This window comes from Penicillium manginii, assembly GCF_028828005.1.
Source record: "Penicillium manginii strain IBT 31320 chromosome Unknown utg000004l:1.0-7231830.0:1.0-7236170.0, whole genome shotgun sequence".
Lineage (NCBI taxonomy): Eukaryota > Fungi > Ascomycota > Eurotiomycetes > Eurotiales > Aspergillaceae > Penicillium > Penicillium manginii.
This window is the reverse complement of record NW_026643105.1, coordinates 4,268,325-4,284,892: the sequence shown is the minus strand read 5'-3', so window position 1 is coordinate 4,284,892 and position 16,568 is coordinate 4,268,325. Positions and strand designations below refer to the sequence as shown.

General features: G+C 48.5%; 5 protein-coding genes across 5 annotated transcripts; 4 read left to right on the top strand and 1 right to left on the bottom strand.

Annotated features, from left to right (window-relative positions):
• Positions 1-41: 41 nt before the first annotated feature.
• N7533_005305 (putative dynamin GTPase) lies at positions 42-2,628 on the top strand (the record flags this gene model as incomplete). The annotated part of the gene is made up of 2 exons (XM_057101955.1): positions 42-2,376; positions 2,429-2,628. The coding sequence occupies 2 exons, from the start codon at positions 42-44 to the stop codon at positions 2,626-2,628; spliced, it is 2,535 nt and encodes an 844-aa protein (XP_056961585.1).
• Positions 2,629-3,193: 565 nt separating this feature from the next.
• Positions 3,194-4,709, top strand: N7533_005304 (mannose-1-phosphate guanylyltransferase; the record flags this gene model as incomplete). Its single annotated transcript, XM_057101954.1, has 4 exons — positions 3,194-3,253; positions 3,304-3,360; positions 3,439-4,617; positions 4,683-4,709. 4 exons carry the CDS (start codon positions 3,194-3,196, stop codon positions 4,707-4,709), a joined length of 1,323 nt encoding a protein of 440 aa, XP_056961584.1.
• Positions 4,710-5,370: 661 nt separating this feature from the next.
• Positions 5,371-6,284, bottom strand: N7533_005303 (uncharacterized protein; the record flags this gene model as incomplete). The annotated part of the gene is made up of 3 exons (XM_057101953.1): positions 5,371-5,699; positions 5,725-6,022; positions 6,102-6,284. The coding sequence occupies 3 exons, from the start codon at positions 6,282-6,284 to the stop codon at positions 5,371-5,373; spliced, it is 810 nt and encodes a 269-aa protein (XP_056961583.1).
• Positions 6,285-7,645: 1,361 nt separating this feature from the next.
• On the top strand, positions 7,646-9,342 carry N7533_005302 (uncharacterized protein; the record flags this gene model as incomplete). Its single annotated transcript, XM_057101952.1, has 2 exons — positions 7,646-8,056; positions 8,113-9,342. The coding sequence occupies 2 exons, from the start codon at positions 7,646-7,648 to the stop codon at positions 9,340-9,342; spliced, it is 1,641 nt and encodes a 546-aa protein (XP_056961582.1).
• Positions 9,343-12,445: 3,103 nt separating this feature from the next.
• N7533_005301 (uncharacterized protein) lies at positions 12,446-14,558 on the top strand (the record flags this gene model as incomplete). Its single annotated transcript, XM_057101951.1, has 3 exons — positions 12,446-12,674; positions 12,753-14,040; positions 14,093-14,558. 3 exons carry the CDS (start codon positions 12,446-12,448, stop codon positions 14,556-14,558), a joined length of 1,983 nt encoding a protein of 660 aa, XP_056961581.1.
• Positions 14,559-16,568: the final 2,010 nt, after the last annotated feature.

The following is a 16,568-nucleotide window of genomic DNA, read 5'->3' as shown; positions in this document are numbered from 1 at the left end:
TTGATCATTTACTTTATTCTAACATCAAGAAAGGCAGGCCCATGATAGACATTACAACCCCAAGCTACATTGTTCCCGTTACGGCCCCCTCTCAGCCGAGTGGATCTGCCACGCTCGATGCCCTCACTTTCGACATGAAAGGTCTGATCAAGAAGATTCAAGACCTTCGAAACTTGGGTATTGAAGATAGCAACATCGCCTTGCCTAAAATCTGCGTCGTCGGTGATCAGAGTACTGGAAAGAGCTCGTTGATTGAAGCCATTTCGGAAATCAAAGTTCCTCGAAGTGAAGGTACATGCACACGATGCCCACTTGAGATCAACCTTGCGCAAAGTGATGTCGAACAGTCGTGGCACTGCATAGTTTCTCTGTCGCGGCCATATCACTGGGAGCCCAACGAGGCCCGTCGACAGAGCTACAAGAAGACTGAAGTCATTGGTCGCTGGGTATGCTGGGGGTCTGGGTCTCCAGACAATGAGCATTTCTGTGTGCTGACGGACAGATCCGAAATCGCCGAGGCGATTAAATGGGCGCAAACAGCAATCCTCAATCCCGACGTGGATTCGCAGACCTTTGTCCCTGGGAAGAATGCCGTCGCCATGCATGACCGCTCACATGGACTCGTGAAGAACACGGAGGAGTTTTCTCCAAACATTGTTCGGCTGAACATTTCCGGCCCTGATCTTCCAACTCTTTCTTTCTATGATCTACCCGGCGTTATTCGGCAGGCGAAGAATGCACAGGAGAATTATCTCGTGCGATTGATTGAAGATCTTGTGAAGAAACATGCTGCCGACCAAGACTGCATTGTCCTATTGACTCGTTCGATGACTGGCGATGCCGAAGTATCAAGTGCAGGTGGCATTATCCAAAAGATCAAAGGCGCCGAAGCACGCACCATAGGCGTTCTAACCAAGCCCGATCGTCTGGCATTCTTCGATCGCGGGTCCAATGGCGTCCCTGAGCATGTTGCAATTCGCGAATTTTCTTCCTTCAATCAGTGGATCGAAATTCTGGAAGGGAAGAGCTTCGCCTTGGGACACGGATACTACGTGGTGAAGAATAACCCTGACCCCGATGTGAGCCACGCCCAGGCCCGCCAGGAAGAGACATTGTTCTTTTCGAACCAAATCTGGAGCATCGCCCCCATGAATCATTTTCGGAGTCGTCTCGGTGTGAAAAACCTCCAAAATGCCTTGTCAAATGTCTTGATGGACCAGATCCAAAGATCGCTGCCATCCATCATCAAAAAGGTCAATGAAAAGGCCAAGTGTATCGACGACAAGCTGAAGGACCTCCCCGAAACCCCACGTGAGGATGCGCAGCGACTTGTGACCGAAATGCTCACAATCCTATACCAGAAGCTCCGGTGCTTGTTGACTGGCAGCGACGCTCCTTTTTCCGAGCAGGAATTCGCCCACCTCACGCGGGATTTCAAGACTGCCTTGTCCGTGAGCATGCCCGCCATGACCATCCAGTCGAGGATCGATGATTTTGATATCATCAAACGAGAACCGGATGTGCAAATTCCGGTCACGCCATCCAAGCGTAAAGCTTTTAGCCAGGATGAAACCTCTCCGCCGACAAGTGCGGCAAAGCCAGGCTTGAAGCCCCCGCCAGAGTACACCTTTCCGGAGTTCGAAACCTGGAATCGTGCAGCTGATCGCTATTCGCTTTCAAGACTACGAGACCTCCGAGGAAAGTTCCAGCGTGCCGGGGCTCCTAATCAAACTGACCCTCGAGCCGTGGATGCCCTCAACAAGATGAGCGCCCAGCATTGGGATAAGCCTCTCGGAATATTTGTCAGTTCGGTCCACCAAATGGCAAAACGCGTGCTCCTGGAGACGCTGGAACATGTCATGGGTCCATACCGCCAAACTGAGCTTTTCCGAGAGCTCAGTCGTATCATTGAGGCGTTTCTGAACCGGCTTAAGAAGGAATACTACGCGAATTGCATGGACAGGTACAACGCCGAGATCGGGAAGCCATTTACTCTGGCTGAGGATCTCCACAAGCGCAAAATGGAAGAGTCGCTGAGGATCCTGACCGATCGCCGCAGTGATTTCCGTCTCAGGCAGAATTTGAAGGAAAATGGCGAAAATATTCCCAGTGACGAAAAGAAATGGAAGAGCCTGAAGGAGAAGTCCGAGCTTGGCCCAGATGAATACTGGCCTGAAATCGAGATGATGGCAGTAAGTACTGTGTTTCCCTTTCTTGATATCATGATACTAATTCTCCAACCGAACTCTCGAGCTTATTACTCGATCGCTAGCCTCCGCTTCGCGGATGTCGTTTGCCAGAGCGCTTACATGAAGGTGTTTTGGAAATGTCAGGAGGAGCTTGTGACCGTTTTGCGTCGTGAAATCGACGCCAATTGTGAGTGCCCGCAGCCATACTGAGTAAATATACTAAGAGTATCTTTTCATAGCTCGTGAGCGTTGCATCCTGCTTCTCTCTGAAGATCCCGAAAGAGAGAAACTTCGACTCAGGCTGGAGAAAGATCAACACAAGTTTGCGCAAGCCCAGCAGTCGCTTAGAGAGTATGAACGAACAGAGGAAATCTCAGAAGATGAGACTATGACGGACTCTCCCGATCCTCTCATGGTTCCCGGGTGGGAGGAGATGTGAGGGGGTGTATGATCTATGTTGATTCTAGCATTGGACCACTACGGTTGCACAATTATCTTGAATTTTGAATGAGATCTGTGATTCAAAATGTGTGGGATTTTTAAAGGGAAATTCAGAGAAGGGGAATGGTCGAAAAAGAAAAGAAAAGTCAAAAAAAAGCAAACTTTGTCAACCGAGTGGTACCTTAACGTTTCCAGATCTATGCTAGGTACGAGTAGAGTAGTAAACTGCTAGAGTAAACAGCCTGAGATATGCTAGATCTCGAGCTTGGCCTTTGATTTTCCCAGAGCTGCCTAGATAGTCTCTTTATGAATTGGTTCATGAAATTGCTCCTAGTACTGGACCACTAGTACTAGAGTACTAATACTACTCATAGAGCATTGATTGTTTACAATTTCTGTATACAACCAAGTCAGGTGGTCCGCCCCACCGAGTCTTGGCGCCCGCAGCCTATCGACGCCCAATCCGGCCTCAAGCTTGAGGCCAGCGTCGCTTTTCTTCTTCATTGCTTCTCTTCTCTTCTCTTCTCTTCTCCTCACTTTCTTCCCAACTCTCTTCTTTCACCATGCTACAAGTGCCAATTCGGGACCAGTCCGGCCAGTCCTCCACCAAGGCTGTCATCTTGGTGAGTGACGCAATGCTTCCCCCGCCACGATACAACTGACAAGTCAACAGGTCGGCGGCCCCTCGCGAGGCACTCGATTCCGCCCATTGTCACTTGATGTTCCCAAGGTGAGTACTAGATCTCAGTGATAATTCACACATCGCGCTGTATCAGAGGAATCTCTGACCGAAATCCCCCGATACTAGCCCCTGTTCGAAGTCGCCGGTCACCCTATCATCAACCACTGCCTGAAGGCGATCGCCAAGGTTCCCGATGTTCGCGAGGTTATTTTGGTCGGATACTACGATGAATCGGTCTTCCGCGACTTCCTGAAGGACTCGTCCAAGGAGTTCCCCCAGTTCCGCATGCAGTACCTGCGAGAGTACACCGCACTAGGCACGGCAGGTGGACTGTACCACTTCCGCGATGCGATCCTGAAGGGCAAGCCGGAGCGTCTGCTTGTCTTGAACGCCGATGTCTGCTGCTCGTTCCCTCTCACTGAGATGTTGACTCTGTTCGAAGAGAAGGATGCCGAGGCGGTCATTCTGGGCACCCGAGTTAGCAACGATGCGGCCAGCAACTTCGGTTGCATTGTCTCGGATTCGCACACCAAGCGAGTCCTCCACTACGTCGAGAAGCCCGAGTCTCACATATCCAATCTGATCAACTGTGGTGTCTACCTGTTCGCCACCGAGTGCATCTTCCCCGCGATCCGCAGTGCCATCAAGCGTCGCACCACCCGCCCGCGACTCCTCTCCTACCCCTCCTCCGACAACCTCGAATCCTCCTTCGTCGCCGCCGCCGGAGACGACGATGAAGCCGAGAAGAGCGAGGTCCTACGCCTTGAGCAAGACATCCTCTCCGACCTCGCAGACAGCAACCGCTTCTTCGTCCACGAGACCAAGGATTTCTGGCGCCAGATCAAGAGCGCCGGCTCCGCTGTCCCCGCCAACGCCCTCTACCTGCAGAAGGCCTTCCAGGCACAATCGGAGGAGCTGGCCCCGCCTTCTGCCACCATCGTGCCTCCTGTTTTTATTCACCCTACTGCGACCGTCGACCCGACCGCGAAGTTGGGTCCTAACGTGTCAATTGGGCCTCGTGCTGTCATTGGCGCCGGTGCCCGTGTGAAGGACTCAATTGTCCTCGAGGATGTGGAGATTCGTCACGATGCCTGTGTGATGCACTCGATCATTGGCTGGAGCGGCCGGGTCGGCGCCTGGGCTCGCGTGGAGGGAACTCCCATCCTGATTGGCAGCCACTCTACCAGTATTGTGAAGCAGGGCGTTAAAGTCCAGAGCATCACTATCCTGGGTAAGGAGTGTGCTGTCGGCGACGAGGTTCGCGTACAGAACTGCGTCTGCCTTCCTTACAAGGAGCTCAAGCGAGTACGTGTATCCCCATTCTCATTCCCCCTCCGCTTCCTTCCGTCCTTTACTAACCAGGATTTTAGGACGTCGCTAACGAGGTTATCATGTAAACGCCCGCAACGCCTATGAATTTGGAATTTGGTTTCTGCGTCCGAAAAATACCACTCCCATCTTGTCAATATCAAGCGCGCCATAATGCTGTTTTATTTTTGTTTTCGTTCTCTCTCTTCACTTTCCCCCTACCTCTGGATGGCCATTTGTTTTCTCCTTGATAGAATCTCTCGTCGGACGCAGTGCTTAGTCCATGCTACCTAGATATGAACCGATAAAATGAGTCTGATCTTTACATTGGGATACGCAGAATATGCCTGGCCTTGCGAGTGATTCCAGAAATAATTGATTTATCTATCGACCCTAGTTAAATGAAGATCCCAAATATCCATCCAGATCGTCAAGTGACCTATTTTCATCGGGCCTCGTAACGCCGCCATATCCATGCAGCCGCGGTCAATCTTCAAGTTTTAACCAAGCGGTCGGAGAGGAACTAAACACACAACTCCCAAAGTAGCAAAGTCATGAAACCCACTGGCATATATGGCCGAATATCTCATGGGATAGATGATCATAAGTGGCCGAAAACGAAAAGAAAAAGAAAAAGAAAAAAAGGGGGGGAGAGGAAAAAGACGCGCTTGCTGAACAGTCTCATCAGTCAAAAATAAAAAGGCCAATCCCCCAAAAGTCATCACTAGTTCATGAAGATGTCAAGATTGATCACCGGTACCCAGCCGGATCATAATGCGTCTGAGACTGAGACTGACCACCATGATCCGAACCAAATCTCACTCGCGGGCCCGTCCCAGCGTGAGCATTATCCAAAAAGCCCGACGACTCCTGCGCCTGCGCATGATCAAGCGAATTCGAATACGAATGCGAATAAGCATGCGAATAGGCTGGGACATCACCGTAGTGATTTCCACCCGCCATGACGGGCGGCGTTGGGTCGGGATCGTACGCGAACGGATCACTGCGGCGATTAGCCAGCTTGACGTCGGCGGGGTCCTCGCCCAGCATGGCGGCGCTTTCCATCGGGTTGTAGACGCCTAGTCTGTTGATGCGGCGGCGGACGATGACGTCTCAGGGCGACGGAGGCGATGTAAGACGCTGTGCCAATGACGGTGAAGGAGAAGAGGGCTTTGTAGGAGCGGCAGACGGCTATGCCGGTTGAGTTGCCCCAGTCGGTTGTTGTGCATTTTGTGAGGATTGTGCTGGACATGCTGTAGCTAAGGAGGGCGAGGGAGAGGAGCCACAGGAGGAGGATAATGATGTTGAAGATTATGGAGAGTTTGGGCGAGAGGCCGCAGCTGCAGTTTATGACTGTTGTGAAGAGGACATTGAGGAGGGAGAAGACGGCTGTTATGAGGAGCTGTTGATGGTGGGAGGGTATAGTCAGCTTGTTGTTGTTTGTGGAGGTGATCTGGGGAGTATCTGGAAGGGGGCCCTACGATCAAAAAGGCAAAAGGCAGTTTGTAGTTGTCGGCGTGGAGATGGTAGATAAACACAGCGAGGATCAGGCCGACGACGATGGAGGAAAGGAGGGCGAAGGCGCGGATGATGTTGAAGGTCAATGCTGGGTATATGGATGGTTTCACCGAGGTGATTTTGGTGGAGCGCATCTTGGAGCGCATGATGAAGGTGAGTGAGAGGGAGTGAGAGTGAGTCCAGACTGGCAAGTTGGAATGAAATGTTATTTGTATCAAGTAAACATGATCGGCGCTCCACTTGACACGTTGGGAGCATGCGTCACCCAGGCGCTATTAATAACCGGGCTGTGTTGCTGGGCATTGGATTCTAGTTATACTTATAGTATAGCTATTAACAGCCCTAGAGCTTCATAAGATATCAGTACTACTAGAATTAATACTTCATTTTAATTCAAACCGGTATACTCAATGCTCCTCTCTGTTTCCATTCGTTTCACACGATCAGCCAGATCGTTCTGTAGCGGCATGTTTCAGATCTCGGCAGTTAATTCCACTAGGACTGTATAACAAATATTTCCAATTCACCTACTCTTCCAGATCAGATAGTCCACACCCAGTCCCCTCAATAATTATTTTGCAGTCGAAGATTCCGACATTGAGGCTCTTGGGAGTCCGAGTCCGTGGATGCATGATTGGAACCATGGTACAGGTACAGGTTAGTAGCCGGCCATCGTCGACACTTGAGTGTGTGTACTGATAAGTCCAGATCACCAACTTTCTCAAACAACAAACCAGTAGTCTTTATCTCACTTTCTTCGTGGCATTGAGCCAGGTAGGAGGTTCATTGAGATAAATAATCGCAGTTTTTCGGGATTGACGGCGCTATTTACCCTAGTCGCTTCCCCACATTGTCGACCCAGAGCAACGCGGGGTACTCCGTACAGCAGAAGCTAGTTATTTAGTATGCCACCAACTTAGTGCCACCAAGTACCGAAGATAACCCGCGATAGGTGGAAATTTACAAGAGATCTGCAACCCGCCTGGTTTCCGCACGCTACCATCGGCAAAGTCCAAGTCGAAGATAGCCAAGTACTCCACCGTTGGTGTGGCAGACCGGTGAACCGGCAATTCCGGCGAAAACGGACGCCAAAGATAAACACTTGCCCGGAGTATGGCCTAATCTTAAAGTTATCGGACCGGGTTTACGATAACCTCTCATGCAGACAACTCTCTTATTTGCAGAGTTTCCTGTGGGGGTACCAGATTCTAGGTTGCAATGACGACCGACGGCCTATTATCCGGAAAAGGCGGCAGAAAGGGGGATAGTCTGCAATGTGGCGCTCAATCTTCGGCACTAATGGAGACCTTACTACTCTAACGAAAGATAATGTTGATCGGATTATCTTGCTCGAGTCCTGAGGGGTACCTCGGAATAGACCCGATGATGAGGGGAGTCTCTAGTACATATACTACATAGCTGGCCCGTCCTAGCTACTGCTCTGCGGTACTAGTACTAGTAGTAGTTTCTAGCAGGACCTGATTTCCCCATTACTATCTACCCAGCTATGAAGTTCTCTCTTGCTCTAACCGGTCTGAGCATCGCCCACCTCTCTGCCAGAGTCTCGGCCGTGCCAACCCAAATTCGGCATGATGTTTCCAACACCTCCTACGCGGCCGACATGTTCACAACGGCCATTGAATGGAGCGATGCCTACTGGGACGAAGATGCCGGCTACTTACTTGCAGCATCCAGTGGTTCTGGCCGCTACGATACTCGCCACAGCGCCTGGTATGCGACCCAACTCCTAGCCAGGAACGAACGAGGCGATGTTGCAAGGGCAGTTCGAATATTCAATAATGTAATCTCGGGCCAATATCTCGACCCCTCAAAGCAATGGTACGGCGACTACCAGCAAGCACCATCTCAGCCTGAACCTGGAACGTCCAAATATCCCGATGAGGGGCCATACAGCTCCGTAAGAAAAGAACGTCCTTGAGGTCTCAAGAGTTTTAGCTAATGAGTTGATATTAGTGGGATCCTAATGTCCGCGACTTTGTTGGCTGCGCCTGGCTGGTAGCTCTGAATGACTATGAGCATCTGCTTCCAGCCACCACGGTATCAAAAATAGAGCGCTCGCTTCATATTGCGGCAAAGGGGGATCTTTACCGTGTGGGTGGAGTCGAAGGCGACAATCTATACCCCTGCTACTCGAATCCTTGGATAATGCGAACAATTCTTCAGAGTTGGGTCGGTACTCGCTTGAACGACAAGAATTTGACTCAAACCGGTGAGCATTTTGCTCAGGAACTCTATGACCTTTGGAGCATTCATCACACACTCTCCGAATTCAACTCTCCAACCTACGCTGGCGTTGCAATGTGGGCTTTAGCGCTATGGGGCCAATACGGCAGCGAGGGAAGTTTGCTGAAAAAATACGCCCCAGAGATCTTGGCCGCCAGCTGGGATGAGCTTGCGCAGCTTTACAATGCGAATCTCAAAAATACGGCCGGTCCCTGGGATCGCACGTATGGGTATGATATGAATTCCTACGCATCCCTCACAGCGGCCGTTATCTGGGGTGCAGTTGGAAGAGAATACGCACCTTTTCCACGACAAATCTCGGGAATGTACCACCAAGAAGATTTTGCATTCTATCCCCTTTTCGCCCTCGCTATGCCTGAGATGCTGAAGTACCTGTCTCCCGAGTCTAAATCAAGCCTCATCAAATTCCCGGGTGATCATTTCTACACCGCGAAGGCATACTCGCCGCCGTTCGATACCTATTCCCGCAATATCACGACCTGGATGTCTAAGGATCTGACAATTGGCGCGGAATCGATTGCGGAAGTGGTTGTTGGAGGACCCGCAAAGAGTAGTAGTGCGTTCAGCCCTGCTCTCATTCAGTGGGCAATTGATGATAAGCAGGTGGGATGTGTTACCCACTGGGTGACCGAGTCTTCGATTGATGCCGTGGCTTCCAAGAATGGCCTGCATATTTCGTATCCCAATGCTACAATCGGAAACGGACCTGTTTCATTCAATTTCCTTGTCAGTGGGCTTGGGATCAATCACGGGGCCAATGTGACCGGGTTGGAAGGCCTTCCTGGGTTGGACGTCAAGGTGAAAACAAACGCGCTGTCGAACTACAGTATCGTTTACAATACGGATCAGGAGGTTAATGAGTTCATTTTCTACAATATTACATATACCATGCCCGAGAGCTTTGATGAGGCTCCCTTCATATCTCTGCAGGTTGTTTGATCAAACATTGGGCTTATACTAGTATTGATAATTGACAGATTAATGAACGAATGGACATCAAAATTGATTCAAAACAAGTGAAATCAATGCCATTCAAGATTTCTTTGTCTGAAAAGTTCCGCATAAAGAAGATTGAAAACCCTAACTCATTTCTTAACCGGGCAGACCTGGCCAAACTCGGCGTTGACATCCGAACTACCACAAACCTTCCCATCGCCGCCCCCCTTCCCGACACACTAAAGAACTTTGAGTTTCGGAAGAAAAGGCTGTGATGGCGGAGATTTATACTTACACTGGTACCGGATCTGCACTTACTAAGTTCTACCAGTAAAGGCTCGACTTATCAGGGATCACGAAACTTACTAGTTGATACCCCCAACCTTGCAAGAGGTCCCATTGCACGTCTGTGTATTTGTTGAATTAGGAGGAGATGTTAGAAGAGTGATTATCTTCAATGGGTAACGTACACCGCAGAATATCCATCCATTTGGACAGGTCCATTTAGCAGCGGCTCCATTGGCCTCGGCCGGGGGCAGCCATGACCATCGAGGCACTGGCCACGAGAGCAGCAAGAGTGAAGCTGATAACATGCATGATGAATAGTTTTGATTTGTTTGAAGTGGAGCGTTGGTTTGTAGATGATGGAATTGGAAGATGGTTCAGGCACTCCATAGACGGAATTTCCTGCATTTTTATACTTCTGGTGGAAGATAATACGATGCAAATCTATACTTCTTCTGGTAAATCCTGAGCTGAAATGCAAGAATGCCTGGTAATTAGGCCGAGCTATTGAGTTCCATGTAAGTAATATGCCCGATAGCATGAAGACCAACACATATCTGTAACAACTCGGATAGTTGCTGGGTCTAGATGCAAAGATCAGCATGTCACCAGCCAATCCGATTCATGCAATAGACTTTTCAGAAGAGCCTCAAGGCCATATGACGACTCCTTCCTACTAGGGTTGCAAGTTGAGAAGAATGCAATCCCTCTTTGGGCAAGAATGAATAACGTAAATCCATGGGCGTTACTATGAAAAAAATTCCAACCCCGCTTGATCAACATGATCAATCCTCTTCTTAGTGATCCAGTCTTTCAATTCCAACTAGAAGGATTTCAGCTCAAGGAGTTAAGAGCAAATCCCGGGCGCTTTTTATTGTTTGACTGAGTGCAGTGTTCAAGCCCGGGTATAGCAATCATGATGCATGTCAGCCTCGCAATAAGTCAAGCTGAGATGCGGAGCCTCAATTCCCAACCTCCAGGGCTCCCGAAGTCCTCCATAACAAATATATGATTGCCGAGTTTCGCATATTTTCGATACGAGTACTGAGAAAGTGTAGTATTGGCAATCTAGTACCTAGATATAGAGTATTACACGGCACAGAAGAACATCTGGCTGTTAATTCTACCGATTTTCAATTCAGACGACGGCTAAAAAGTCGCCGCTTTGAGGCTGGTTAATATTATGTAGTTTGATGGTATTTCACTCACAAGGGGGAATTTACTTGGCGGCTGTAACGCGCCCACATATCGCATCCTGCAGGTGTGAGGCGATCATCAATGTTTGATAGATGGGTGGGGGTTTCACCTGCATTTGAGGCTCGCAGCTTGTGGGGCTGCGGTTCCGCATCCTAGCAAGCTGCGAGTCTTAACTAGCGTGTGCTCATTTGGCCCCTAAATTTGCAGTAAAAACATGCACCCTCTTTTAATCATTGGGACTGGACGCCTGATCTAAAGATGCACGAGTTTGACGAGCTGAAGACTCTGTTTTGCCAGAAGCTACGCACGTGGAAGTTAGACACCGAAAGTGGTGATCAGATGAGAGAGGGAGCGAGCGAAGCTATCTCCACAGAAGGCACTGGCGGCCTGTGGATGTTTGAGGCTACGGGTGCCTGGGGTGCCCAAATGCCAGAGATTCAGTGCTGTTGGTTTTTGTGGACAAGATAATGTTATTTGTCGAGGTCTGTGTTGTAGTAACATATCACTCTGTCTTTTGTGAGAACTTGAATGAGCTTTAGTACCTCCTCCGAAGTAATCATAGCCTTAAGATTGCATAGAAAATAAGACACTCATTAAGTTAGCTTATATTAACGCAAATGCTGGCTATGATATAGCTACGACCCCAATTAACATGGTCTTTTAACTGCAACTGCCGGTGCTGAAATGATGGGTATTCAATCTCATGCCACCAAAATGAATACATGGATGCATAGTATTGTGACAGGCCCCTTCCAACTGGACATATCGTCTTATCGGGAGGATATATTCTAGCTAGTACAATTGCTGGAAGTGTCGGCTTTCTCCCAAGGTCGTCATATATTCCATGATAAGAATTAAATAATTGTTCAAACTTAAAGCCGCGAAGGTTTCAGGTATTCGAAAAATAAGGTCCGAAATGGAGTTTCCTAAGCTGGTGGGACAAACATTGATGATTCTCCCACTCAGAGCTATTTAAGTCAAGCTTGATGGAAGAATTTCGACCTTTATGGTTAAGGATAAGATCACTTGCCCAGTTTAGTGGGAAATCGTTTCGATAAATTCTGCGATCCTGGTCTTGTTGAGGGCTGGTGCCTGGCCCGCACCGGCGCCTCGGGCATCCAGGCCGCCCCTGCCATGTTTAGATAGCCTCGTCTCTCTGTCTCTCTTCTCTTCATATCATCACCATCTCTCTCATGCCATCTGATTCCTCCACATTAGCATCCTCCGACAGCTCTCGAAGCTGTCTGGTCTCCGCTTTGCTTAAGCAAGTCCGCAGGTCTGGGCCGTCCAAGGAAACAAAATTCAACGCGCGTTGTGTATTAAGGGATTGACTCTATGAGGTTTCAGATATCGGATTGTTAGGTCATTAAAAAAAATGACTGAAATCATAAGGAAAAAAAACTGTCGGATTGATTGAGAATGCGCTAACTTGAAACCGGACCTCGCCGGCTCGTCAATAATAACCCTGGAGCCACCCACTTGTAGCCCCGGCCGGGCCTACCCAACTTGAAGGCAGCGATCCGACCTATGCCTGATTGAGGTAGCTTCAATCCTGAGGTCGAAAGGGGTCCATATAAATATTTCTAGTGCACGCTAGACCATCTTCCATCGCATTCAACTCGCCATGCGGCTCTCAATTCTTCGACCCCTGATGCGGGCGCGTTTGGCCCCTCAAAAATTTTCACCTGCAGCCTTCGTGCTAGCCAGATCTTCATTCCATAAGACCGCTGTACTCAGACACGACGGTCTTTGGACTTCAACGAAGAGAGAAAGCAATGAGCCATATCTCCACCTGGAAGCTGTCCAAAGTCCAATCAGTGCGGCCCACATCCAGGCACAGGATCTACTCGTCGGTTCGTCTACAAATTCACAGGCCAGCTATCTCAAATTATGAGAAGAACCAGCTAATATGGGAATAATTTACGATCCAGTTGATCGTATTCTAGAGCCTCAAACGGTTATGCAGTTCGTTGGGTTTCTATTCGGAAATCCACTTCCCGATGGCACTCGCCCCTCATCAATCGCTACTCTACCTGTAGAGGAGCTCGCTCTGATACAGGGCGGCGATCCTGTACTTGGTGCTGATAACAAGACTATCATGCACCGTATCATGGGCTATATTGGCTCCAACGAGGACACCAGTCGCCTCTGCGGTGTTGGCAAGAATATCCAGTCTCTCAAATCTCGCCTTTGGTCAGGCATCACCCCCTTGAGTGATCAAAGATGGAAAGAAAAAGGGCTGCATCTTCCAGAAAATTTTGATCAAGCCTGCCAGAATCTGGGAGCTGTGGTCTCGGTGTTTGAGTACTTGAATGTCCCGGAGGTTCAAAATAATCTTCGCGAGACGTTCAATCTCATTTACGATGCCTGGAGCGATCTAGAGGCGGTTATTAATCAACACAGAGCTGGAACGGGTGCAGAGCCTGTCGTTATCGCTGATCTCTGGACTTTGTTCATGTCAGTTCATCTAGAGGTCATGACCCAACGGGCGCATAAATGGGTCACACACCATGTTGATACCTTGCGAGCCCCATATATGCAAGATCTATTGACCTATGAGCCTTCGGATCAAGTGACTGGTGAACCAGATGCAAAGCAGTGGCAATTGGGTGATGCGCTGCATCTCCTGCTGGAAACTTCTATTCGGGCGGATCATACAATCATGATTCCAATGGAAGGCTATAAGGGGTATAAAGCTACAAAAAAGGAAAGTGGACCACCAGAAATGCACTCTGCTCAACATAGCGAGAGGGGAGCGGCGTATTCCCAGCGTGTGAAAGATCTCAGCCACAAAATTCCTATAGACAGATTGCTTGAGGCGTTTGCCAAAGGTGAAAAGCGCAGGGACCTTACTTTCTCGGAAAGCCTCCACGGGGGTGCAACAGAGCAAATTGATGCTCAGAGGCAAATTAGGAGAGAGCTTCGTGGCAGTTCACTCGATTCCACTTTTCAGGAGCCCTGGATGATGTCCAAGTTGAAAAGGCTCAAATTATTGGAAGAGAACGATCTACCAAAAGACTCTGGTCTTGCCATTTATCGTCTGACCCATGGACAGCCTGAGTCGGAATGGTTGGAATTCGTCAAGAGACTCGAAGACCATATATCTGATTGGGGGGCCGGTCAGGATGGCAGTGATTCTATCAAGCCATATCTGAAGCTCCACTGGCTGGATGGGAAGGAATTGGGTTTGGCAGAAAATGACATCGAAGCAGCAAAACAGTATGTGATTCTTCATGTTAATTAATGTTTCATTGGCTAACAATTGGTATAGACATTTTAACGAGACGTTGGATGGTTCCGAGTGTCACAATACGCCTCCCTTAGCGCTAAATTCTAAAGCAATTCTTGCCATTGATTCAGCCTCCTTTGCATCATATATGAGCAACTCGTATGATGCTAAAAGGTCCTCTGTGCTGCCGGGTGATTCAACGGGATTCGTTCTCGCTATTGACCCCGAATTTGATCCTGAGATTGGATTCGATAGACCGGAAGAATCCCCCGACTACAGGGGCCAGATGCGTATTCTCGGAAGTCTGGTCTGGGGCGACTTGTATGCTATACTGGAGTCGCAGTCTGGGGGGCTCGGAGACCTCTGGCCTCTAGCCATGCACCATCCGGATCAGGTTTACGTTGGTCCAGTCATCCCAATACAAAGACTTAACTGGCAGGCCCAGAAAGAAGGTCAATGGAATGTGGTATCTGAGGCAATGGGCTATCTGGGGAAATCTTTGAAGTAACTATCAGGACATAGGGCCGGTGGATGAGAAGTTGAATGAATGTACTACTAGTAGAACTTTGCCAGCGTGTACCTCCTACATATCGTTAGGGGATTTCATATTTTCTAGATTTCCAAGGTTTATAAGAATCTTATTCTAGATTTAGAATTTTTTAAAAATTACTACTATACTACAAGACTATCTAAAGAGCTTTCTTCCAACGAATGCGTAGTGACTAGTCATTTGCATAGTTTTCTCCAGCCGAGGTTTGAACAGAATGGACTTCATACAGAAAAGGGTCAATGGAGCTTTGACGTAACTGCACTAGTTTCAGTAGAGTTTACGCCTGTCTGGTTATTGAGTGAGGATAAACTAATTCGACAATAATAAACCAGCTAGCACGCATACTAAACATTGCGGTCACCCGGAGAGAGCCGATACAAACATACTAGTATTTGTTGAAGTTGAGAGAGCCTAAGCTTAAGGGCATGTTCGAGATAGCCAGGTCGCAGGGTTTTGCATCTTAAATTTTCCGACTGAGAAGACGCGCTATGCTTGCAGGCCGAATGTTCCTCTCCGAAATCGAAGGCCCTCAGGATAGCGTCAAGCTTTTCCTCTAGATCCCTCTATTGGATCAAGTCTTGGACTCAGGACTCCTGTCTAGCTAACTATATTCGAAAATGAAGATTTTTGTTTGTGGGGTGCCTAAGTGGTGACAACTTGAAAGTAGATAGTAGACTCCGAGACATAACTTGAACTTGAACTTGCCATTTTAGGTCAGTTCCGCTCACGAACTTTCGGAAAGTTTCAGTCTAACTTCCAATGTTCGAGTCCTGGAGAATCGACAGCTCCCGCTTTGCGCATTCCAAAATACCTATCTCTCTTTCCGTATCTCTCACCAAAAATCAGAGACCTATGTCTTAGCCATGTCATTGGTATTTGATCCCGTTTTATCGGCGCACCTTCACAATCAGATCCTTGAACGGGCATGAATTGGAGCCGGACGAGATGCTATTCAATCCCGTCCAAGAGCTGGTGGGAAGAGTCCTCGCCTATCCCATTCGATATCGCATCTCGACTCAATCCGAACTTGATCAGGTTCCTGCGGTCGGCAAAAGCCGTTATTTTTGACCCTGCTTCGGATTTCCATCTCTTCTAGTACATTATAGCGCTTAATGACAGAGACGAACTCCTTTCTAAGTCTTTGCTTAGAAGGTGGGGTGATCGTTATGTGTGGTTATACTTCTCAACACGAATAAAGAGTGATGAAGATATCGGTATATTGTAAGATTCTTAAGCTTGCTACCTATGAAGATGAATACTCATACGCCAATAAGATTCGATCAAGAAACTGAGCTTGCAGCTTATGCTCCAGACTGGGAAGACATGCTTTTGTCTGATAGGGAACGGTCACGGTGGCCATGGTGACCGTTGCAAAATATTCTGCGAGTCTATTTAGGCATATCAGATGAGAGTAAAATAACAACATATTCGGATCGTCGGAAGGAATCTGAAGATTATTTTTTTGCGGTATTTCCTTGGCAGAATCACCAACATACTGCATTATATGTTGAGCGGGCTGCCAGTGCCTTTGCTCGTCTTCTTGATGCTATCGAGATTCGACTCCCGTCGATTTCATCGCATTCAACACACAACAGTGACCAGAAACAGCCAAGCTTTAGAGGAAGCTTTCATAGAAGCAGACTCGTTTGTCAAATCTTTTCTTTCCGCTCTTCCTAACCGCTACCTCAAATTTCGCCATAAAGCCCCTGGCATTCAACTCCAAACCCCCATCGAATTCACAAATCAACCATTTGCTGACCGCCGCTATAATGTTTTCTTTCCAACCTTATATCATACCGACCAGGAGACATATTCGTTCCCTTTACTCTTATTCCGAGAAGAAGGAGAGAATAAGCCACCCTGGACTCGGCCCTGGTTTCCTGACGGGAACTTGAAGGCAGAGAAGATCCCCTCTGGCTTGTACATTGAACCTACTGAGAAAGATTTTAACTGGGTATGTGGCAACCG